The sequence below is a fragment of the Pelecanus crispus genome, chromosome 8 (genome assembly GCF_030463565.1).
Source record: "Pelecanus crispus isolate bPelCri1 chromosome 8, bPelCri1.pri, whole genome shotgun sequence".
In the NCBI taxonomy this organism is placed as follows: domain Eukaryota; kingdom Metazoa; phylum Chordata; class Aves; order Pelecaniformes; family Pelecanidae; genus Pelecanus; species Pelecanus crispus.
Genome location: NC_134650.1, coordinates 3,785,487 through 3,809,760, shown reverse-complemented (window position 1 = coordinate 3,809,760; position 24,274 = coordinate 3,785,487). Strand labels below are relative to the sequence as shown.

Here is a 24,274-nt window from a genome sequence, read left to right as displayed (position 1 = left end):
GGATGCTTGGACGGCGGCAGAGCACGTGGCAGGTCCAGACCCGCGTGGACGGCCGGCGTCCCGCTCTGACGGCAGCAACGTCCTAAACAAACACAGCGTCTCCCTCCTGAGGATCGTTTTCCCAGGAGTTACGGCTGCAGATGTGTTATTTTGCTTTTTGACCTGCTCGCCTCCCAGGAAAAACTCCATTTCATTGATCAGACCATTTCAAGCTCATTGCAGGGCTGCTAATGACCGAGCCGTAACAGCAATATTTTAACCTCTGCGTTTTCTCCTGGTGTTCAGTGCCAGCATTATAAAGTACCACTTAAAATATAAGCACAGGCAGTCAATTAGTTTAATCTTTATTACATGTGAATGTACAGCAGCTACTCCCGAGCAAAAAAAAACCTGTGCCTGATACTCAGCAGAGAAGGTTTGGCTGGGAAATGCCATCCCACCGCTTTGGAAAACTCCATCCCACCACGTGCACCCATCAACGGAGCTCATGGACACCCCGAGGGCTCATTTCGGAGGGCAGCCACGGCACGAACACCACCCCCAGCATCCGACTCCTGACTTTGGAGGGGATCTCTTCCTCCTACCTCCTCCTAGATCCCCTATAAATTGGTTGCCATTTGCATGATTTCTACCCCTGTGCTGACAAAGTCCAGGATCAGCACCCACTCGCAGGTGAGGGACGGATACGGACAAAGCCGTGGGCTCACCCTGTGCCCCCAAAACCGCTCGGCTGGGGGCCAAGCACCTCCCCACCACGACTCTGTGCATGATCTGCAGCGCATGGGGCCACCACACGAGCAGAAAGAGCTGCCCGCAAGCAAAACCACTGCTGCTTCCCCATGCTAATCCTCCACCAAAAAAAAAGGTGCCTGGTGAAACGCTGCCCGTCGCACGCGCGAGTCTGTTTTTAACTTGTGCATTAAATGCACAGGGAATGAGCTTGTCAAGTGGAGTTTGGGATGGGCGAGACATCAAGGCAGAGGCAGTGCTTGTGAAACCCAGCTGGTTCAGCCAGGGTCGGCGTTGGCTGGAGCCGGATTTTTCCCTTGTTTTGTGGGTTAGTCATAGGTTTGTTTATTTTTTTAGATTTTTTTTTTTTTTTTTTAAATTATTCATCTGTTGCAATCACAGCAGCCGCATCATTTCACAGCCCTACATGGAAATCCAAGACCAAGGAGCTATTTTTAGCACACAACACGTCTCCCCTAAATGTATTAACTTTGGAAGAGTAAATATTAAATACACTCTCATCACATTAGAGGCGTTTATGCAGAAGTACAGCACCAGCGTTTTTAATGGTTAGGGGAAATTATGTTATACCAGTAGCACTTAATCAAACACAATAAAATGAGATCTTACTGCAATTCTTTCAGGATAAGTTGAAGGGAAATTAATTCATTTTCACATCCGTCACTGATGATGTACTGACACTGGGGCACATTTGCCCCATTAGTATTTATGGTGGCACTTGCAATCCTTATGCAAAACATATAGGGGATAACCTAACATTTATTTTGCAATTAAACTGAAATGATTCTTCGCCTGCTTGCTCCCGATAGAGGCATTCAGCACCGTCTGTGACGAGGGTACTATAGGCAAACTGCAAGCAGGCAACACAGGGAAACCCGATGTGCTGTAAGTGCCTATAAATATATATTTTTTCAATAAGAATGGCATTTTGTAACTTCATTGGAGAAGGATGCGGTGCTGTTGGTGGAGCCCCGGTGCCCCAGGGCTGTCCCTGCTCGGTTGGGTGCCTGGAAAAGCAGCAGTGACCCTCGCAGCTTGGGGACCGGCGCCGGCGGCTCTCGCCTGGTGATGGGGATGGGCAGCGGGGTGCTGCCCAAGTTTGGGTGCCCAGGGTTTGGGTCCTGTCCTCACGGAGCTCCTCGCTGCACCTCGTTCCTGCAAGAGCTAGGCTGGTTGGGTTAGAAGGTGCTTTTCCAAAAAGAAGGATGCCAAAAATACGGAGCCGAGCTGTTGGTGGTGGGTTGGTTTCATTGTTGTCTCGGTTATTGTCTCTAGTACGGGCTCTCTGGGAAAGCAGGGGTGTACAGAGGTGACATAGACGTTCTTAGAGGTCCTTTCCAACCTTAATGATTCCTAGTTTTTACTTTCATTAAAAATAATCCAGCCACCAAACCAGGAACCACAAAATTGCTACTCTCCCCTTGATTGGTTTAGTGGTGGACTTGGTAGTGTAGGTTAATGGTTGGACTGGATGACCTTAAAGGTCTTTTCCAACCTAAACGATTCTATGATTCTATGATGTAGTCCTTTTAGATGCTCCAAACTTTCTTCTCTCTCCCTTTACTTCCAGGCATTTGGGTTCCATTTCCCATGCCCATTCCCACGATACAGCTAGCCAGACCATCCCAGCCATCTCTGGTCTAATACAGGGGCCAGAGGCTGGGGTGCATCTTCCCAGGAATTTGGCTAGCTCTCTCTTCCATGAGGCTCAGGTGTTTTAGAGACAAAAATCCTTGCCAGTTTGTAAGGACGTTGCCCCATGTTGGCCAGCATCAGGCCTGCCAGGCCTGGCCGTGCTGTGTGTCATCCTCCCTTCGACATTTTAGGAGTAGCCCAAGGCTGGGGACATTGCCAGGGCTTGAGGGTAAATCAGGGGAGTCAAACCAAGGGGGTTTTCTCAAACCAGGAGCATGGCGGGCTGGCTTTATGAGATCGAACACTAATATCTCCCTGCCTAGAACAGGTGAAAAACTTATTACAGAAGATGACTCTTGAACCGGCTCCGGACAGACAGGTTCATGCATGATGCTGCGGGCATCGTGTCTGCGCCGTGAGGCTCCGTGGACCGGCCAGGAGCTTGAGTTCATCACTGGGGTGCCTCGGGCAGTGCAAGCAATAACACAGCCCAGTAATAAAATCCTTAGCTTGCAATAAACTGATCCTTTGCCTTTCCATTTAAGAGCAAAATATAAGGCCATGGTAGTTTAAAGGCGGATTTCCTTCTCTCCTTCCCCCATCTCCTGGAAGACCCATCTCAGATCGATGGGTTTAGCGCCGTCTTCTCCATGCACTGTCATTTCCCTAATTAATCATTTTGGTAATAAATTGGACAAAGTATGTCCGTTAAGTATCTCATTTTCCTTCAGCAGCTTGGGCACTTGGTCAATTTTACAGAAAAAACCAAAAAAAGTTACAGGAAATGCCAAAAGGGTGAGACAAAAAAGCCGATGGCCAACGATTCCTTGATGACCAATTGCCCGCCCAGATGAAGTGGCCACACACTAATGGGTCCCACACCTCGGGGGGGGCTGTACCTGACACCCAGCCCCAGCAGGTCGAGTATTTGCTGAAATGAAGTGACACCCGTGGCAGGGAGACGCGGGTCCCGTTCAAGCGACACTTTTTAAAGCTGGTTGGATGAGCCCGGCCTCTCCCACCACGCTCGGCATGGGGAGGTGCGATGGAGGGTCAGCCCCGGCGCCCACCTGCCTGCAAACCAAGTCAGCAGGAAAACAGGCAGCACGTTTGTCCTGGTTTCGGCTGGGATAGAGTTAATTTTCTTCCTAGTAGCAGGCACAGTGCTGTGTTTTGGATTTAATAGGAGAAGAATGTTGATAACACGCTGATGTTTTTAGTTGTTGCTGAGTACTGCTTATGCCAGTCAAGGACTTTTCAGCTCCCCATGCTCTGCCAGGGGCACAAGAAGCTGGGAGGGGGCACAGCCAGGAGAGTTGATCCCAACTGCCCCAAGGGCCATTCCATACCATACGGTGTCATGGGCAGTATAGAAACTGGGGGGGGTTGGCCGGGGAGCAGCGATCGCTGCTCAGGAACTGTCTGGGCATCGGTCGGCGGGTGGTGAGCAATTGCATTGTGCATCACTTGCTTTGGATATTATTATTACTATTATTATTATATTGTTATTATTATTATTTTACTTTATTTTATTTCAATTATTAAACTGTTCTTATCTCACCCCAGGAGTGTTTCTCACTCTTACTCCTCCGATTCTCTCCCCCATCCCATCGGGGCAGGGGCAGCGAGCGGCTGCGTGGTGCTGAGCTGCTGCCTGGGGCTGAACCACGACAACGTTACAGGCGGTTACTTGTCGCTGTGCTATTTTGGATTGCACAGCTTGCTTTTGCTCCTGCGAATAGCCAATGTAACAGCGTGTCTCCCCACGTTACGCCGGCTGCTGGCGCAAGGGGCTGCTCCTCCGAACCTCCCGTCTCCTGCCCCGCTGTGTTTTGCTCCGCGCAAAACAAGATTTCAGTCTCCAAGAGAAAGGTTGTTACGTTGAATGACAGAAACCTCCAGGCACTGGGGACTTTGTGAGCACCCTCTCACTTGGGCTCTCCCCTCCCGCGCTGACAAATGTCTCCAGCCGCGCTCCCCAAGGGCTGGCTGAGGGCTGGCAATGGAAATGTCAATGGAAACACAATGGGAATTCGGGAATTCGCCGTTCACGGGCGGACAGCGGCTGCATCAGCAAGGACGGAGCAGCTCTGCATCCCCATGCAGAGCGCTGCATCCCCTGGGATGCTCCAACGGGCCCTCCGGTCCCCGGGGAAATTGGCTCTGCGTGACCTTGCTCACTACACCAACACGGCGGCACACAGAAAACACTGCTTTATTGACTGCATTTGCCAACACATTGAGGAATGCAAAGGGTTTTCTTTTCATAAGCAATGGGCCATGGTCCCAATGTGTATTAAAGCATACACTGTATCTAAACAGGATGAAAATAATGGCAGACAGAGCTATTCCAAGGCAACACAAATAGCATGCATAATACAGTCTCACACAGAACAAGTTTGATAACGTTATATTGCTTTAAGGATTAACTAACATGGAAAATGTACAAAAAGGAGAAATAGGTTTTTGCATTAATGAAAAATACATTTTTTTCTCTACAAAGGAATTTCTAATACAAGAAAATAAATATTGCAACATAAGCCAAAAATAATTTAAAATTGCTCTTTTCAATATATTTTCAATATTTCTCTTTTATATTAACAAATGGCACATCACGTTCTTTGAAACAAAGAAAACAGAAGGGTTTCTCCTCCTGCGACATTCATATCATTTCCTGTAACTGATGTGAAGTGGGTCTGTTTTGGATGTGGAATGGCGCAAACTGCGGGGGGAATTTCCTTAAAGAACAACCAAACCTCACGCCCTGCCCTGCGGCAGCATCTTCCCGCCGGCGGCTGCTCCCGCATCCCGCTCTCGCCGCCCGGCTCCGTTCTGCATCCCGCCTTGGGGCGAGCGCCGTGGGACAGCAGGCATCCAAAGCCCATCAAGTAGGTGCATGCAATATTTAAAAAAAAAAAAAAAAAAAAAAGGGAAAAAAAAAAAAATTAAGCAGCGGGTGTGGGGAAAATGGGTGCGTGGGATGGGGGCTGTCCTCGGGAACCTCCCGCAGCCCTCGGGGCTGGGGCTGGCGTTGGGGCTGTGCTCCATGAGGGCACGACGCCGTTCGCATCCTCAACTACAGCGGCCGCTGCTTCTCCAAGGAAACGGGTGCTTTTACAGTGCAAACGTCGATTCCTGCAGTTTATACATCTTAAAAGACATTTCTCTACTAAAATAAACCCCCCCCCTTTTTTTTTTTTCCCCTCTTTCTAGTCATTTCAAAATACATTTACAGTAACATCAAAAATATTTCCCTTGTGCATTTTCTTTTTTTCTCCCCGAACGCCAGGCTCCCCTGCTCGGAGGCGGCGGCGAGGACGCAGCGGGCAGGGGATGCAGCGGGGCAGCCCCCGCGCAGCCCCCCGGCTCCCCGGAGCCCCTTTTCTCCTTTCGATGTGCCCCCCCCAACCGCCTGTAGCTCTCCCCACCTAAACGCCGTCTCCCGATGGCAAAATCCGATGCCTGATATTTTGGGAGCGTTTGAGATTGGTTTTTTTATTGCCCGGTGCTGGCGGCGCCGGGTTGGTTGTTCTTTAAAGTCTCCCCCCTTTTTGCTTTCCTGTACTGAGAAGACAAGTAGTGCAGAAGCTGATGAATGGAGCTGTGTACAGTGAAATTTGTGGATTGCTGTGGGTTTTTTTTTTTTAACCATAATTGAGTGAAGCACACGGAAGCAAGATTCATTAAAAGGCAGCATATTGATTATTGTTATGACTCTTATACTAGGATACTGTAGCTAAAGCTAGCAAGCCTGATAAGATAAACTAAGTCCTATTTACTGTATTTAACATTATCTGAACATAGTGAGCCTTAATTAATGAGCAGATTTTCGTTTCCAACCTCGATGGATTATGCTAATTTATAACAAAGGTGGTTCCTGTTCTGTTGATTTTCTGTTGGTTTTTTTTTTTTTTATTTTTTTTTCCCTGCTAACAACTTGTGTAGCGTTTTTCCCATCTGAGGAAGATTCCTCCCCAGGCACGGGCAGTCCCAGCCGCGTTAGTGTTGGGCTTAGCCAGGGCTGGGCGCAGGCGCTCGGCAGCCGCCCCGAAGCCCCCGCCGCTCGCCATGCCTGGGATGAGCGAGGCTGTCATCGCTTATCTTTGCTGCAATTTTATCAATAATAAGGACTTTGGAAGGCTGATAAAGATGATCTACTCTAAAACATCAATTGAAGGAGTCTCAGAGTTTCAAAAGAAAGCTCACAGTGGAATGAGCAAAAAGCATCGGAAATCAAAACGGCAGGATGCGGTCTCGGAGCAGCAGCATCCCTCGGAGCAAGCTTGGAACCTAACGCCGCAGCAGTGTGTTATGAGTGTGTCTTGAGTCCTTTGTTGGTAAATAACTTCCAATTTTTTTCATAATGACAAGTTTCCGGTTTCTGGCTGTGCTGCTTGACTGTCAAAATATTCTTTGGCATCCACAAAATTATTTGACTGATTGGTTTGACAATTGCAAGGTTCTTTTGTTTAGTGATGGGTTTAACCGGTTGCAGAAGTGTCCCAGGTTTGGTTTTTTTTTTTTTAAAAGTTTTTTTTTTAAAACATTTTTTATTTTTACAAAACAACAACAACAAAAGTTTCAGTGAATTCCTTTTTTTTTTTTTTTGTTTTTTTGTTCCCTGAGCTCACACTGGGGTCACTCCAATAAAACACGTAGCACGACTTAACTGTGACCTTTGAAGCCAAAACCGAAGTAATGGTGCAATTAAGTGCAAACATGGAAATTCGCCTGACTTGTAGGTAACATGGGCTTTTAAACAACATTTAAGGCTTATTGGGGACATTTTATGCATTAAATTATTGTAATATTTATAATGTCAGCTTCTGTGAATCACCCTCCCACAACGAGTCAACAGCTTGTAACCAGGATTTAAGGAATTAAAAAAAAAAAAAAAAAAAAAAAGGATGGGGAGGAATAAATTCACCATTTCCATTGTAGCGTTTAGTAGGAAAACAAAATGGTGAAGGCGAGCGTTTCCATTTCCCCTCGGTGACAGCATGTTTGGCCTTGGGGCCAAGCGTTTCCTTGTGCAAAGGGGATTCCAAACGTGCCGCCCCGGCACGGTGGGACCGCGGCAGCCAGCGGGGAGAAGCAGGGGCAGAAAAACTTCGTTCAACCTCCGGGGTTAAACCAACCCCGACTCTCCATGGTGCTTGTAAAGGATGCTTTTCTCCGCCATCCTGCCCCACAGGCCCATTTTCCAGCTTGCTAACAGCTGATCAATTCACCTGAGTAAATCAGTTTTTCCAACGACCTCAGCGGGGCTGACCTACGGGGCAGGGACGGGGAGAAATTTTGCATCCTGGCCCCTGGACAGATCCCAACCAGATGGAACGGCGAGGGGAAAAATAACGACCGAGTTTTTGTTTTTGTTTTGTTTTGTTTTTTTTCTAAAAATAGAAACGTAACGTTGCTCTCTTCCACCCCAAGCGCTTTCCGCCAACAAGCTTTTTGTGCTTTAGTCATTATTTATTTTAGTATCGCTTATTTTGCTTCCTCGTATACGCGCACGCAGGCAGGTACTTCCCCTCCCGCAGCTGGCCGCTACCGTACCCTCCGCTCGCTCCCTGCTCCGGGGGCAACCGTCCCGGGCAGAAACCTGCCCCTCGTTAAATAATGCCCATTAATTAAACTGTCGTCCCTGCAGAAAGCACCGGTACCAGCACCCTCCGCCCTCTCAGCACCCTCGGCATCGGTCCTGCCGGGCGCCGGCTCACATTCCTGGGAAGCGGGGTCCGGCGGGGATCCGGGGAGGGACCACGACTGTCACGGCCATCGACGTCGGTGAAGCTGAAGCTGTATCTCAGGCGTATAGAGAAGAGAAAGACAACAGTGCCGAATTTCCAACTATATACACATATTAAAAATCCCCCTCGCTACGATACCAGGCAGAAATTGGACATGGCAGTTGTAACTGGGTTGAGGCCTCGTCGGGAGGAGTTAGGATGCCAGGATGCTCATCCTGACGATGTCCTCGCTGGCCGCGTCCAGCTGGCCCCGCTGCGCCCGCCCGCCGCGGGACTCCCCGTCCGAGTCGCTCATCTCTGCGTCGGAGAAGTAGCCGTCCGTCTCAGCGTCGAAATGACGCAAGGGAGCTCCGCCGGCGCCGTCGGGCTTGGGGGGCTGCGACCTCCGAGCCCCTCGGCTCTCCTTTGGTAATTTGAACCGCACGACGGTTTTGGGGCTACCTACGGAGTCAGGCACTTTGGCCGCGGGGCTGGGCTCCGGCTGAGCGCAGCGCGGCGTCTCCTCCTCCTCCTCCTCCTCCTCGCCGACGCAGCCCCTCGCCCCGGCCGGGGGGTGAGGCTCGCCGGCTTTCGGGAGAGAGCCCTTCTTGGCCGCCTTTTTCGCCTCGCCCGTCCCTTTGCGGTCGGCGGGAAGCTTTGCCGCCCCTTTCTCCGACTTGCTCGGTTTGGAATCGGGAGCGAAGGGCTTGGCGGCGTCATCCGACAAGTCGCTGCCGTTGTTAGTCCAGGGCTCCGAGCTCTCCGGGTGGCTCCCACCCACGGCGGGGGGGCTGCTCCTGGGCAGCTTTTTCTTAGTGTTCGTTCTCGTTTTGCTTTTCACTTTCTTTGTGGCCTCGCTCTGCTTGAACGGGGAGCGGAGGGAATGGTCCATCATAAAGCTCAGCAAGGTCTCCTCGTCCTGGAGGAGCTCCTCGGAGAGGCCGGGGGTGCTGTCCTCGTGGTGGGCGTTGTTGAGGGACCACTCGCTCATCGCCATGTTCTCGGCGGTGATCTGGACCGACTGCGCCAACCAGCTGTTGAAGAAGGTCCCGTCGATGGGGAAGGAGGTCGACAAGCCTGGAAAAAAAAACAAAAAAGGGAAGATTGCCTCAGGAGCCAGAAACAGCCACGCTGCCCTCTGACGCCACCGACTTCACCAAAACTCCCCGGCACCGGAGAAACACTCAAAAGGTCAACAACGCACCATATCAGGACAGAGAAGAGGGTTTAATCCAGCACCAATGCTGAATTTGGGGTTCGTTGAGGTCACAGCACAACAACCCAAGTGGTCCCCCGCATCCAACGCTCCGCCAACCTGCCCGAACCTAACCGGAGCGTCTTTCCGCAGCGGAGATGCCCCAACCCACCCCAGCGCGGGTGGAAAATCCATTCCCGTGCAAAGGCAGCAAGAGCACCGACCCAGGCGCGAGCCTACAAACTCAGCATCTGCTAGCAGAGGCGGGACTTGCGCCCAGGCGAGGGGCGGCAGGTTGCCCAGGGAGCGGCTGCCAAAGCCCCGGGCACCAGCGGAGCCAGGCGGTCAGCGGGGTGACGGGACCCGTGCTGCACCCGTGGGCAAAGGCGGGGAGGGAGCGGGGCAGGTCTAGGAACGTCTCCAAATACTCGAGAGGGGTGAAAATGGAGAGGAAGAGCAGAGAGGACAGGCTGGAATGGAAAAAGCCGAAAAAACGTCCTAATCGTTCTCTCTTGAGAGCAAGAATGAGCATTATGGGCTGGGTCTAATTAGCAACTGGAAAGGCGCATACCCGCACAAGCACACGCAGCTTTAATCCCCGTAAAAGAAACCCACGGGTTCGACATCAGAGCCGGTTTTATGGATGGAGGAAAAATTAGGATTGGTTTTTGATTTCAGGTAAGAGCTTTCCTTTTAAAGCAGTCAGCCTCGCAACAGAAGAGGGAAAGAGCAGCGGCACGGGCAGGGCGACTCACGGCCGCGATGTCTGCCGGTCTCGACAGCTTTGCGTCGCCCTTCCCTGTGAGCAGCGATACGGGCTGCGGCCCCGCACCGCGGCGGGACCACCAAAACCCCCTGCGCAGTGCCAGGGCAGTGCTGAGGAACTCGGCCAGGTCGGATCCCCCCTCGGAGGTGACAGCCCCGCACCTCCTGGCAGGTCCTTCGGGAGAAGACAGCCCCCCGCCGTGGCACCAGCCCAGCGCAGGGGAGGGGAAGCAGGAGCAGGGATGAGCTTAGGGCGTTGCGGGGTACCCAGGCACCGAGCAGCCCATGGTCTTGCCGGCAAGGGCGCTGCCCAGCTCGCCTTCCCCCAGCCCCTCTCTGATGACTGCAGCTCCAAGTGATGCTTCGAGCCCTCAACAAAATCCAGGAGGTTACAAGACCCCGGTGAAGCTTTTGGATCAGCTGCCTGGTTTCCCAGGCTCGCAGCAGCGCAGCTTTTCTCGGAGACCCTCCATCATTTGATGGAATTTGCCCCAGAAAATCCCAAGTTTCTTGAGCAGAGAACAGCGCAGAGGCAGGATGAGCGCAAAAGCCCCATTTCCAGAGGGGCTCCTGCCTAAAAACCAACAGCTTTGAGATGAACAGAAAGCAGCAGAGTCAGGGCGAGCAATGGGCAAAGCAGAGCAAGGCAGGGTGACCCAAGACCCCCAGACCTCCCACAGAAACTCTCTGTGCCCCCAGGAGGGTTTTATAGCACCCCAAACCATCCGGGAGCCCCACGGGACCGTACCCCCCTGTGCACCCGCGGGGCAGCTGAGTACGCGTGAACTCATCACTCCTGCCCCGCATGCTGGCGGAGGTGACAGCGCTGGAGGAAGTCAAAAAACCCAAATTCCGGGTAAAAACCATACGCAATTGTCAAGGATCTTGTCAAAACAGACTTTTTTATTCTGGTTTTTTGCTTCTCCCCCAGCTCCGTCTGCTGCCAAGCGGCGGTAGGTTGTAGCTGATGGGGAAGAGCCGGAGGTGGGTGAAGCATCTGCAGAGCTTGCATCTCCTTGCCCCCCGACTAAATTCAAGAGAGCCGCCGTGCTTTGTGCCTGCCTCCTGGATGCTCCCGGACCGCCGGCACAACCAGCACGACCGCGCGGTCCTGGACAGTGAATGCCATGAAAATGCACAGCCCACGTGCTGTGTTCACCACCGGTGCACAGCACCGACGGTACGGGGGGGCAGGGATTAGCCCTGCTGCAGGGTGGGTAAGTCTGATTTTATCACCGGAAAGGGAAATCACTCTTTAGCAGCGCATCGCAGGTTTTCTAACACGTTTTTCCCAATCCGGGCGCAAGCCCTGGGGCTGGGGGGGCGGATTTTACACCCCCTGCCCCGCCGGGGACCGTGTCTCTGACATGGGCTCTCCCGTAGGACCTCGGTAACTCAGGCTGACGCCTGCAAGGGAGAGATGGAAGAGGCTCCCACGGCCTCGGGTGTAAATCCACGGTGTACGTGCAGGAGGGATCAGGGGCTGGGACTCTTAACCCTGCTCCCCGAAACAGGGAGCCTCCAGCGGCACGGGTCAACTCCGCACCCATAAAATCAGACTTACCCAGTTGTCCCAATACAGTTTCGTTGACTGATTTCCTTTTCTCTTTCTTCTCGGGACTATTTTTTCTACCATTTCTTCCTTTCCTTCTCGGGTCACTTTTCTTACCCTTTGTCTTCTTCCCAGTTTGTTCTGGCATTTTTTAGAAAAAAAGGAAAACTCCGTGTGAGACGAGGCATCAGGGATGCTGCGGTGAGCAAGTTCCCCTGGGGCACACCCCTGCGGTGGAGACCTGGACCGGACCTGCAAACAGCTCCAAGCCAAAGGCGGAACAGCGGCCGCTTTTTGGCCAACGGTAGGCTAAGGTCTCTATAGGTGAAGGAAGCGTGACGCCCGTAGGTTATGTAAAAAAGAGGTTTGGGCCTCGGACGTGAACCGAACACGGCTGCAGGAGCAGGCGCACTGAAGGCAGGGGACCCGCTGGAGACTGCAGCCACCGACGTGCCCTCCCGGAGCAGGGCTTTGGGGTGAGGACCTGCGGGAGCAGCAGAAGGGAGTAACCCCGACCCCTGCTCAGACACCTTCCAGGAGACATGGGGACCTCCAAACCCGGCGGCGGCGCCCACCGCCGCCAAGAGCATCTCCTGGAGGGATTCCGCCGCAAAGCCACTTTGACAGCAATGGTACCGGCAGCGTTTTAAAGCAGACCTTGATTTGATTTGACCTTTCAGCGACAGCAACTGCTCGCGCTCATGCTGCGCGGGGGCAAAAAAAAAAAACCCCAAAGCTATAAAACTTAAGCAGTGTATTGAGCATAAGTAAATGCAGTAGGAAAAATGACCAGCATGGCCTATGGAAAGCCAGGGATATAACTCTTAGCTATGTAGACATTCAGCTAAAAATCAATATTTCCTAAATGGCTTTGAACTTCTACTGGATTTATTCCTCTTGGGTAAACAGGACAAATACCCTGTAAAAGTATGACTTGTATTGCCAAGCAAATTACTTCCAACAGTTTTTACTTACTCCGTTAGGTCATTCTCCCACAGAAGTCCATGCTAAGACTTCAATTAATTTTCAGAGGGGGAAGGATCTTGCCCTTAAACCAAAATGCGGGTGGCTGACGGAAGTGCAGGCGAGACGCGGTTTTTCAGAGCCTGGCCCATAGGTTGAACGTGCGCAAGCTGCGCAGCTATCGGAGCGATGCTTTTTAAGAAACAAAATCGGTTTATTGCGTCGGCCAGCGGCAGGCCGGCAAACGGCCTCAGCAGAGAGGCTGCGAACGGGCTGGGTGCGAGGGAATAAGCGCTGCTCTCCCCTCGGTGCGGCAGTGGAAATGTACTGGGCGAGGAGGGGAGGGAACGCGCATTGCACCTGCCCGAGCCTGCTTTAAGAGAGGATTTACAGTCCTGGGGTTGCCAAGCCAGGAACCCCTCCTGACCAAAGGACTCGCTGAAAGAAAGAAAAGCAAAAGCAAAATTGGTATTTGCTACGTTCCTGCCAAGTAACTGGAGGAACGCAGACAGATTTTTCACTTCGCTTACAAAATAAAAATCTAACTTTGTTTAGACAGCACAATGGGGCTAAAGAGAAACCCGAGCACTACTTTTTGAAGAGGAACCTGTCAAAATAGCAGCCGTGTTTCAAAGCCAGACAGTGTTTACTTTCCACTCCATGCAAGAAAAATACAGGGGAGAGAGGTGGGTTCATTTTACACGGGCAGTTCTCACTAATTTTATTAAAAGTCTCCTGCTTAAATGATCATTTGTCAGCGGGAAAAATAAACCCCTCCAGTTCTGAGTTTTATGCGGGAGCCATTCCAAAAAAAACTTTGTGCCAAAACCATCTTTGGAATAACCCCAGCAGATTTCGGTCAATGACTACCGTAACAGCAGTTAAAAAACCGGCCTCATCCAGGCAAAATAAATGGAGACTTCTTCCTTTCTCCAAGAAACCCCAGGCACAGCCCGGTGGGGAGCTGTGCGGAGGGGATGCTACAGGAACCGTCCCCCCGGTTTCAAACCAGTCAGCGCTTCGTAATGATGGAAAATGCAGCGGGGAGTTACCCACAGCTTTGGTCCCGCCGGGTGCCGAGCATCTTTAGCTCTAAGTATCGTCAAGCGGCACGGAGGAGGCTTAGCAAGCATGTGAGTGTTGGGAGCGCTTGGGAGCACCGGGGTCTACAACGGCGCGTGTTCGGGATGGGACCAGCTAGGAGCTGAAGCAGAAAATTGTCGTGGTTTAGCCCCAGCCAGCAACTCAGCACCACGCAGCCGCTCGCTCACTCCCCCTACCCCGATGGGATGGGGGAGAGAATCGGAGGAGTAAGAGTGAGAAACACTCCTGGGTTGAGATAAGAACAGTTTAATAATTGAAATAAAGTAAAATAGTAATGCTAATAGTAACAGTATAATAATGATAATAATAATAATGATATACGAAGCAAGTGATGCACAATGCAATTGCTCACCACCCAACGACCGATACCCAGACAGTTCCTGAGCAGCGATCGCTGCTCCCTGGCCACCCCCCCCCCCAGTTTCTATACTGAGCATGACGTCATATGGTATGGAATAGCCCTTGGGGCAGTTGGGATCAACTATTCTGGCTGTGCCCCCTCCCAGTTTCTTGTGCCCCTGGCAGAGCATGGGAAGCTGAAAAAGTCCTTGACTAGCATAAGCAGTACTCAGCAACAACTAAAAACATCAGCGTGTTATCAACATTCTTCTCCTACTAAATCCAAAACACAGCACTGTGCCTGCTGCTAGGAAGAAAATTAACTCTATCCCAGCCGAAACCAGGACAGAAATAAACGCAACGCTGCTTTCCCTGGCTCTGCTATGCGCTGCCACGGCTGCGTAGCTACCGCAGAAGGGCAGCTGCAGGCTGAGCCCTGATCTCCTTTGCGCCGACCGCTCCTGCCGCTGGCCCCAGCGCTTGCTCCGCCAGCGTGAGGACCGCGTGCTGCACGGGGGAGGAGGCATGTACCGATGCTGAGCTCTTGCCTGCGCTAGGACTGTCACAGCTGACCGGGCCGTCCTCTTCCCACGTTTGGGATCGCAACTTACGGCCTGATGCTACGTCCCGGCAAGGGAACTCCTTCCAAGCGTGGGAGACCCTATGCGCCAATGCCAAAAGGCACCGGGGTCCCTAACGTCCCCCTGGCATGGGAAGGACCCAGATGCCCAAACCACCTGGAGATCCCAGGACCAAATTCCCGCAGCCGGGCCCTTTCCCTGGCAGCAGCAGCTCGTGGGAGCCGGGTTCCAGAGGCAGCAGTCCCTGCTCAGCCTCAACCAAAAAGCCCATCCCGGGAGAGATGAGCAGCTCAGCTCGGTCGGTTCAGAGCAGAAAACAAATTGGCAAACGCCAACTATGTGGGGCAGGAGAGAAGAGCATTTGCATCAAAACGTACGAAGCGATCCCACAGCCCGCACACCAATTGCCGCCTGAGTCACCCTCTCACCACGGCTTTGCCTCTGATCGCTCACCTTTAGGCAGAACAAACACCATGGTAACGGCAGCCGTGCTTTCCCCGCCCGAGTACGTGCGTAACATTTTCAGGAAGGGCAATTGCACAGCACCGGCGCTCGGTGGTGCAGACAGCTCCGAAACGCGAGCGGCGGAGCCCCAGCACAGCTCCCTCTCGCTGCTCGGCACCCGCGCCCCGCCGGGGAAGGTCCCGGCTCACCCACCTCAGCCCTTCCCGGGAGGAGCTGCTGACTCCCACCCCGTCGCTGCGTTAGAGAGCGGGTCAGGGATGCTCCCCAAGGCATTTCGGGGAACGCAGGTTCCCCAAGGGCATCTCCAGCCATCTAACACGCCGTTTGTGAGGGAGGTGAGCTCAGAAAGCCTTCCTGGCAAACTACCCTGCGCCTGCCTCCTTCCGAGAGCGGCAAACGCTGACCCGGCTTCGCCCAGCTGAACCAACGAGCATCACGAGGTCCCCTGCGATCCCCGCAAAACCCGCAGAGCCCGGTAGCAACAGTGCATGGCATCTGCCTTCAGGATCTGAGTTTGTTGCTCTTGTCTTTTATCCACCCGTTATTCCCGAGCTGGACGTCCCACCTCGCCGCCCCAGCCAGCAGCATCGCTGCTGGAAGCACCAGCCGGCATAAATTTCCCAGGTGCCAGGGAATGGCTTGTGCTGATGTGCAACATGGGGTCTCCGGCTGGTGGAAGCAGTCAGGAACACCGTTTTGCGGTGACCCGTATCGCTGGTTCGGCGAGGACGTATGGAGCAACACACGGTGGCACGGGGACCACGATTTACGGGATGCACATCCCCCCGGAGCACACCCTGGGGTCCCAGCCACCCTGCCCCACACTGCCGCCCGGCTCTGGCCATCGAGAGGAATCTGCACAGGCTCCGAGTCACAAACATCTCAACGTACACATTTCTCAGCCTCCAAAACTTCAGTCAAAGGAAACTTTTGTCAAGGAAAAGCTCAGCCCAGACGGTTCCCGAAGAAACCCTAACTATGTGGTGGCTTCAAACGCAACTCCAAAGCCGCAAACACAACAACCGTCGGAAGAGCCTGCCAAAGCGCCAGATGCTGCTGCTGGAAAATCTGTTCTGCAGCCATGGGGGTTTGGGCTGTGCTGCCACCGAAGGGAAAGGAGGAGGGATCAGGAGCTGTGGGCTCCGGCACCGCTTGTGCAAAAGGAAGAAAAATTAGGACAGAAGGAAACCAACTTTATTTCAGTTCCTTAATAAAAGGTGCCAGAGGCTGTGCGTGTGGTAGGTGCAACATTCCCCACTGACAGGCGTGTGGAGCAGAGGACTGCAGCCGAGCAGAGCCGAAGGAGCTGGCCTCTAGCAGTAACAGACATCCCATCAGCAGCTTAACCTTTGATGGCGAACAGAGCCAGAAGCATCTGCAGAGAGTCCACAGCGAGGGCTGCTGCCCCGTGCCAGGGAGCCAGCTGCCGTGGACCAGCCCCAGCATCAGCAGCCCCGTGCCCAGGACTTGCCGCCTCCTCCCAAACAGCTCCATCTCCACGGAAGTTGCCGAAACACTGCCTTAGCATCACCACCTAACCAAACACTTGGTCTTTCTGACCGATTGCCGGGGAGAGGAGGAGCGAGAGGGATCTGTGAAAACAAGGAGCTTCGACACTCCGGTCACCCAGGGTATGGCTTTATTGCGTGCTTCTGAACAAAACTGGAGATGCGCAAGGAGTCAACATACGAACCGTGCTTAAATAACGCTGCAGGGGAGGGGGCGGCTCTGGCTTCCTTGGGGGGGGGCTGAGGCTTGGGCATGAGGCTTTGGCTTCAGAGGATGGCAGGGACAGCGCCTGCGAGAACAAGCTCTGGTACGCGGTACTGACCTGGGTAAAGATCTTTCTCAATAAGCTTCATCTGGAGGTGGAAGATCTGCTCCTGGAGTTTACAAATGGTGTGTTTCATTTTCTCCCGTCTCGTCACCATGTAACAGAGATTTCTAACCTACAGAAACACAAGAAACAGCGTCCATTTTAGGCAGGGTCGAAGTGGGTCCCCTCAAGCTGTGTGGCTGCTTCTGCCGCCCAGGGAAATCCCCGCTCCCTGGGATTCGGTCCTCTTCATCTCACCATCATCCGTGCTGCACCAAAACTCCTACCAGGGCTCTTTGGATGCGCCAGGACTAGAGGGGAGGGCTCTCGATCCAAACCTGCCTAATATATCTGGGGAAAACCATGCAGTGAATGATTCAAAGCCTCAACGTCTCTGTTGCGGCTCCGACAGCCAGGACCCCATGCGGGGCAAGGAGGGCCGGCCGGCTTCTCCAGCGCGTGCACTGGGCGTACAGAAGGCGTAAGGAAGCGCGGTATCTCCAGAGATACGGCTTTGCTTACCCCAAGAGCACATCTCTCTTGCAGCACCAAGACTCCTTGCAAAGCCCCGCAGATACCTACCAACGCGCCTGGGGCACCCACCCCAAAACAGACCTTGGAAACCCCCACCCACAGCTCCAGCAGCCTCTGCCCCGGCACCGGGGAGAGCTCGGCCACCACCGCTCCCAGCGTTTGGGGCAGCAGCGAGCTGGGAGCGTCCTGCCCCGGGTCCCAAGCCCTTCCCACGCAGGGGACCACGCAGGATGCTGCACGGAGGGGACTCTCTCTTTCTCCCCCGTCTTCTTCTGAATGGAAACAATCAGCGAGTTAATCTTTACCTTCTCCCATCAAAGGCCTGAATTCACAGGCAGGGTTTGCACTTTGGCATCAGTGCTTTCGAGGGCAGTAATTCAGCCCGAATAACACAGCACGCAGGGAGTCCAGCGCGCTGCTAGTCTGCTCCGATTAGGCAGGATTAACTTGAGTACTTGTCGCAGCGCATCCTTTAATTCTGCTGTCGATACGCATCGGCGCAGAAAAGTGACCGAGACCCACGAGATGGGAACAGAGCCAGGAGAAACAGGTGAATCGTTTTGTGATCTTACCCAGGTTACGGCAATGGTGTGGGCACCCAGGCTGTTTTAATCTCCTGTTAATTGTTCACAGACCTAATGAAGAAGTTAATGTCTCTCAAGGATTTGGAAAGTCTCGGAAGGGAAGATACTGTCGAAGGAGCATTTTTATATAGTTACTGCGCCAGGGGAGGTTTAGGTTGGAAATTAGGAAAAATTTCTTTACGGAAAGGGTGGTCAAGCATTGGAACAGGCTGCCCAGAGAGGTGGGGGAGTCCCCAGCCCTGGGGGTGTTCAAAAAACGGGTAGATGAGGCACTTGGGGACATGGTTTAGTCTAGTCTACCCTCGATTGGTTTAGTGTGGGCTTGGTAGTGTAGGTTAATGGTTGGACTGGATGCTCTTAAAGGTCTTTTCCAACCTAAACGATTCGATGATTCTATGATTCTATGATTACGCAAGGGCCCAGCAGACACACAGAGCCCGGAGCATCCAAGCATCGTGCCGAGCGCTCAGCCCAGGCTGCGTCACGCACGTGCCCTGCTCACACCTGACACAGAAACCTGCACAAAGAAATGGCTCAATAGGCCAGTTCTCCTCCACAAATTGCTCCTTTTGCAGGGAGGAGAGACCCTCTTCCCACAGCCAGTGCAGGGAGGAGGCACAGCTGGGACGGAGCTGCAGGTATGAGGCTACCGATCTGCTGAACGTCAGAGCCTTACAAACCTGCCTGCTGCCCTAAAGCAAATGCCAGGACACAGCATAGAAAATACAGCAGAATATTCAGGTGATGCTGGCCCAGGTCAGCACCCATGCACCGGTGCGGCTCCCTGGCCCCAAATCTGGCTAGCACCCTCCCCTCCGCGTGGTTACTCACGCTTGCTCCGCATCTCCCTGCAAATCACGGGTGTGTTTTGTCCCCGGCTCAAGAAATTTTATTAACCAAGCGCGAAGCCCTAAATGCAAACAGCAAAGCACAAGACATAAGTGCTCACGGGAGCTCGCGCGGCAGCGGTTAAACCCTGCTCGTCACACGGGGTTGCTGATAACTACCCCCAGCAGCCCCAGATGACAGAGGTACCGTGTTATGCCCGCCGGCATCTGCCTTGTGAGCAATTTCAGTGCCGCGCTTTTTGCCAGCCCCGCGTGAGGGTGGCTGGAGAGCAGGGCTCCGTCACCATGGCTGCGGCGGGCATCGCGGCTTTCGGAGGAAACGGAGGGTTTCAGCTGCGAAACAGAAAATGCTAATGGCAGCTAACAGGATTTGACAGCGGTTACTCAGCTTCCTGATGCTCTGAAAGAGCAAAACTGCCTGCAATAACGTGAGGCGGCGGCGGCCTGAACGGAGGCACGGGCAGGAACGCGCGTGGGTATGTCCACGCTCACGCATGACCCCGGCGTCTCCAATTCCTCCTCCTCCTTGTCCTTAAACCCCTCTCTGCGGAGGAAGGCTGGGGTATTTCCAGCCTCGGGGGACTGTCCCTAGATGGTTGGGAGACTTTGTGCCTCTCACAGTGACAGAGCAAGCCAGGACCTCGTCCCAGGCTTACCTGACGTCTGCCACCAAAGGCTGTGAAGGCAGCAGGACGACCGTGGCCATCCCCTAATGGCATCAGTCTTACCTAAGGACAATTTGGAAACACTTAGGAACACAGGAATTCATTTTCTGAATCCCCTAGCTGTAAATATAAAGCAGCGCGCTATATGCTGTATATTTTACGACGTTTTCCTGTTTTGTTCTGGATTGGAGAAAACATCAAAATAAAAATTTCTTTATGAGGAAAACAACTGCCTCTGGCAACCTGCATCTCAAAGTGTTTGGCGGTATCTCTTCTCTATGATTTGATGTTCCTGGAAGAAAACATTACTTGTGCTCTGCTTAGAGACTGCTGGTATTTACACACACTTCCACAGATAAACACCACTCAGCACTGCTTCCTCAAGCCAAGCTTAGATAGAAAAGCCTGGAAACTATAGTTTTTTTGTTAAAGCTAATTTAAACAACCAGTCCTTGGAAAAAGCTTCTAAAAAAAAAAAAAAAAAGGTGGCAAAAGAGGGTTAAAAAAGGCCGGAAAGAAAATGGGGGGACTGTCTTAGGATTCCCAGGCAATAGCTTTAATTTGCTGACACCGTGAAGTGCAGAAATGACGGTGGTAAAGAGACGGCAGAGGGAAACGCTGGCACCCTGGCTGCCCCCACGTCAGCCTCCCCAGCTCTTGGATCCAGACACCACTATCAGCCCCCAAATCACAACCATTCCTGCCGGATTAATTGCTGAAAACACTAAAATAGCCACGCGATGCCCCGCGGACACCCTCTGAAAGCCACCCCTCCAGGCTGCTCTTCTCAGACCCCTGTTTGATGTGATGCCTTGCTATCTGCAAACGAAACGGGGCGGCCGCGCGCGGCGCCGACAGCATGATCTGATGCACCGGCAGCCATGGGATTTCAACCTGCATCACCCGGCTGAGCGCTGGACTTTGATCCGACCAGTGTTTATTGTTCCCCGTCTTGGAAGAAGAGCAAACAAACAGCTCTTCCAGAGCCAGGCAGTGAAACCTGGCAGGGAGTTGCTAAGCAGAGGCTGAACGCCGATGGGGAATGACCCCACGAAGCCTGGAGGCAACCCTGGAAAACGAGAAATCTGGTAAAACCCGTAGTTTTGACACGAAGAAATCAAAGAGAAGCTGCCGTGCCACGTCTTTGAATTAGGCAGCTCGGGGAGCAAAGCGCTGTACCCAGAGATGCGCAGTGGTTCACTGCAGCTGGGAGAGGCAAGCTGGGAGCAAGTGGAAGCAGAGGGAGGTGGAGCAGCGTGGTTTAGATTTACAATATAGAGAAGCAGACGAGGGGAAAAAAGTGAGTTGAACTTGTTGCCCTCGGATCCGGCAGCTGCAGCCTGTTGCCTACAGCTTGGTGCGGAGCCCCATTAGCGGCGGCACCAGCCCGGCCCAACAGAGATGGAAACATGAGCAGTAAAGGCAGGAGCAAAGGAGGGAGAGACCGGCAGAGCGATGGCAATGACGTACGCAGGGATGAAGGCCAATACGGCCACAGAAAAGAGACCAAGAGCTTGAAATCCAATTGCTTTTACACAGAAGGGTCTTGGGTGAAGACCCACATAAGGACCTGCAGTGAGGGACCAGGACAGGCTGGGCCAGAGCTGAAACCCCGCCTGGACATGAACACCCTGCCCACCCGCACCGCCTTTCTCCCCATGGGTGAAGTGACGCCGCAGACCCACAGCGGCTTGGAGAGAAGGGTCAGGGATAGCAGGGGCAGCGTCACCGCCGCCGTCGCCTCCCAGGGAGCAGCACGTCCCCTGCAGCACCCTCCGGCCCCCTGCTCGGGGCACCACCTCCACCGGGTCAAAGCAATGCCATTTTCCTGCTCTCCTCCTTCCTTGCCTGCTCCCAGAGATCCCCTGAGCCCTTCCACGGCTTCTGCACCCCGGGTGGGCTGTCAGGAGGGGACCCAAGCAGGGGCCAGGGATACAGCCCTCTGGCAGGAGCAGGAGAGGGGAGAACGGGCAGGACTCGGGTTTTAAGCACCGGAGGAAAGGGAGCTTGGCCCCTGCGTGCCAGATTGGCAGCCCTGCCCTGCCTGTCCCCGTCCCAGCGCTGCCCCGAGCTGTGCCCATGTCCCACGCCAGCAGCAGCACTACCGCACCCGCCCCTTCCCTGGCCGCACTCTCCCGTCTCACTCCGGGTGCTGTGCTTCATACCCCGTGCTTCCTCCCCATACCGCTTCTCGCCTTCGCCGCCCCTCCTCCTCTCCAGCCTGCCTCTGCCCCGTCCCCGCTCCCGCCTGCTCCTTCCCTCCATGCAGCCATGACAGCCAAACCCGCAGGCAGGCAGCGCGGTGCGGCAGCGAGCGCAGCCCGGGGGGGCTCCGGCACCGCTTTGGTACTGCCGCTCCACCGATGTTTGCTCTCCCCAAAAAAGCTGCCGTGGAGGCAGCTGCTCCCTCCCCGATGCGAGGATGCCCCGTGCCGCGGGCACCTGCATCCTCCGTCTGCATCCTCCGGCGCGGCTCTGCCTCTGCCGGCAGCTCCCCCAGGAGCCGCCCCACTTTCGGCTGCAGCAGGGCAGGGAATGCCCAGTCCCGCTGGCCCTGCAGCTCACTCCTGCCACTCACCCGTCTTTAATGCAAGTAAATAATGAAGTGTTCCTGTGCCTTGCTGCCGGAAAGCATCTGAGGGGCAGCACAGGATAATTTTACGGTTTGAGGCTAGGAAGTGCTCAGTGGAGCAGCAGCATCTGCCTCCCAGCCGCCCAGCCCCACCGATGCACCTCTCCCCACAGACATTTGCTCTTCTGAACCCCCGGCTGAGACCGCCACTATCCTATTTCATCGGTGTCAGTGTTTTGGCAGTGATGATACACACGCTGAGCACCGCTACTCTTCTGAATAACGCTCTAGATGAAGGGACGCAACGGCTACGGGAGTCGAACGGAGTCACCAGGGAACAGGGCTGGTTCTCTCTATAGGTGCCAGCACACGTTAAAGCAGCCCTGGTGGAGCATAGGGGTACACCGTGGAAGGAAAAGCTGTACTCACCCTCTCCAGGTCTTGCCTGAGGTGCATGAAGAGCTTTAAGCGTCGGTAGAGAACATCCTGTTCTTGCTGAGCCAAGTTGTCCACTTCATCTGTTTTTGGTGTCAGCAGCGGTTTGTTGGAATTTGCTTTCCTCTTCAGCTTCCAGTACTGGTAGACAAAATCCACCAGCGATTCGCTTAAGTCAAGGTTCTCCGCCACCTCCGAAGGCTTCACGAGTTCATAGAAGTCCTCCTCCAGCTGCTGGAGCTTCTGCTTCCGCAGCGTGACCTTCTCCAAGTCCAGCTGGGCTTGGTCAGGCTCTGTCCGTGCCTCCTCGGGCAACTTGGTGGCACCAGTGCTGTGCTCAAGGCAGAAGGACTTGAACTTCACTTCGTCGTTGTCTGCTAGAATAGTCCGCATGTCGAGGTTGTGGTCGAAGGCGCAGGTGACGTGGAACGCTGTGACGCAGGCGGGCATGGAGCACTGCGGGGAGAAGGACAGGGCTTACGGCCAGGGCAAGGCACCATCGGCGGGGGGGACGCTTACCAACACAATGTGACCACAAGGCTCGAGCCTGGCTTACTACAAAAACTGTGACACCCATCTGAGTGACAACACCTACCATGAAGTGATGGACGCTCTACTACAGGTACTTCTTATGGAGGAACCCCTGTATTGCCCAAGTCTTACACACCCATGAGCTGGACACCCAAGCAGAAGAAACCCAGGGTTCACTAGATACCAGCGGGCACCTTCCCACCTTACCTGCTTTGATCCTTCTCTGTGATGGGCCCTGCTCATCTTCCACCTACCATGAACAGGAGTTTCCAATGGTTCTTCCAACAAGACACGTCAACAGCCAAAGACAACAGCACGGGCCAACGGGATGCTCAAAGACTGTCAATGGATTTCTCCTGACGGAGAAATTTTCATCCCTTATTTCACCCTCAAACTACTAATTTCACCCTAATATTTCACCCTTAGACTACTAATTTCACCCTAATATTTCACCCTTAAACTGCTCCACTCCTTTACCACATCTAAAGCTAATGTGCCATTTTTACTGAAAGCATACAGAACACGGCAAGGTTTATGAGTGAACATGGTATCTCAGAAGCAGCCAGCGCTCCCGGAGCACGATGCCTTTCTCCTCTGGAAATTACACAGCCTCTAATTAGTTCCATTAAAAAAGAAAAAAAAAGGCAACTCAGCATATACAGAGCCAAACGTCGTGAAATGAACTTTTTAGAACTGGTACAGTGGCTAGACTGTTGTCTAACTTATATCGGGTTAATTTTTTAACAATTTCCCTAACTTACCTCAGACTTAAATTACTTTGGATCCCACAGGCAACAAACCTCAGCGTGGTTTCCTACAGAGGAACCCCTCCAGCCAGCGCAGTGCCTGCGTCCACGTCAGCACCTTCTCCCCCTCTACTCATTAACTGGTTTTTAATGGCTCAGAGTGTCAGGTAATTATTTCAACCATAACTCGTAAGAAATCAGTCTATTCCAGCTGCTAATGACCAGTTAAACTGCAATAATGAGACATTTTAAGTGGGCTATTACTGCAGGCACCATATTTCAGCATTTATAGAAGAACTGCTCTTGCGGGGGATGAAGATGCAGCCGCGGCCTGAAGGACAAGGCGGAGGCACGTGAAATTTCCTGGACGTTGATGACAAACCATTCGGGATGCCGTAGAGTTTTACTGGGGCTCTGCTGCACTTTGATTCTCAAAAAGAAAAAAAAAAAAAAAACATTCTGGTA

General features: G+C 53.3%; 1 protein-coding gene across 2 annotated transcripts in view; it reads right to left on the bottom strand.

The window, feature by feature from the left end:
* Window positions 1–8,133: 8,133 nt before the first annotated feature.
* JADE2 (jade family PHD finger 2) overlaps window positions 8,134–24,274 on the bottom strand; it is an 84,759-nt gene continuing 68,618 nt past the window's right edge. For both annotated transcript variants that reach the window (XM_075714964.1, XM_075714963.1), the window contains exons 9-12: window positions 22,527–22,988; window positions 16,910–17,027; window positions 11,639–11,767; window positions 8,134–9,191 (exon numbers count right to left, since the gene is read on the bottom strand). In XM_075714964.1, the coding sequence (XP_075571079.1) occupies window positions 8,329–9,191; window positions 11,639–11,767; window positions 16,910–17,027; window positions 22,527–22,988 (1,572 nt within the window). In that variant the 3' untranslated portion in view covers window positions 8,134–8,328. The remainder of the gene's footprint in view (window positions 9,192–11,638; window positions 11,768–16,909; window positions 17,028–22,526; window positions 22,989–24,274) is intronic.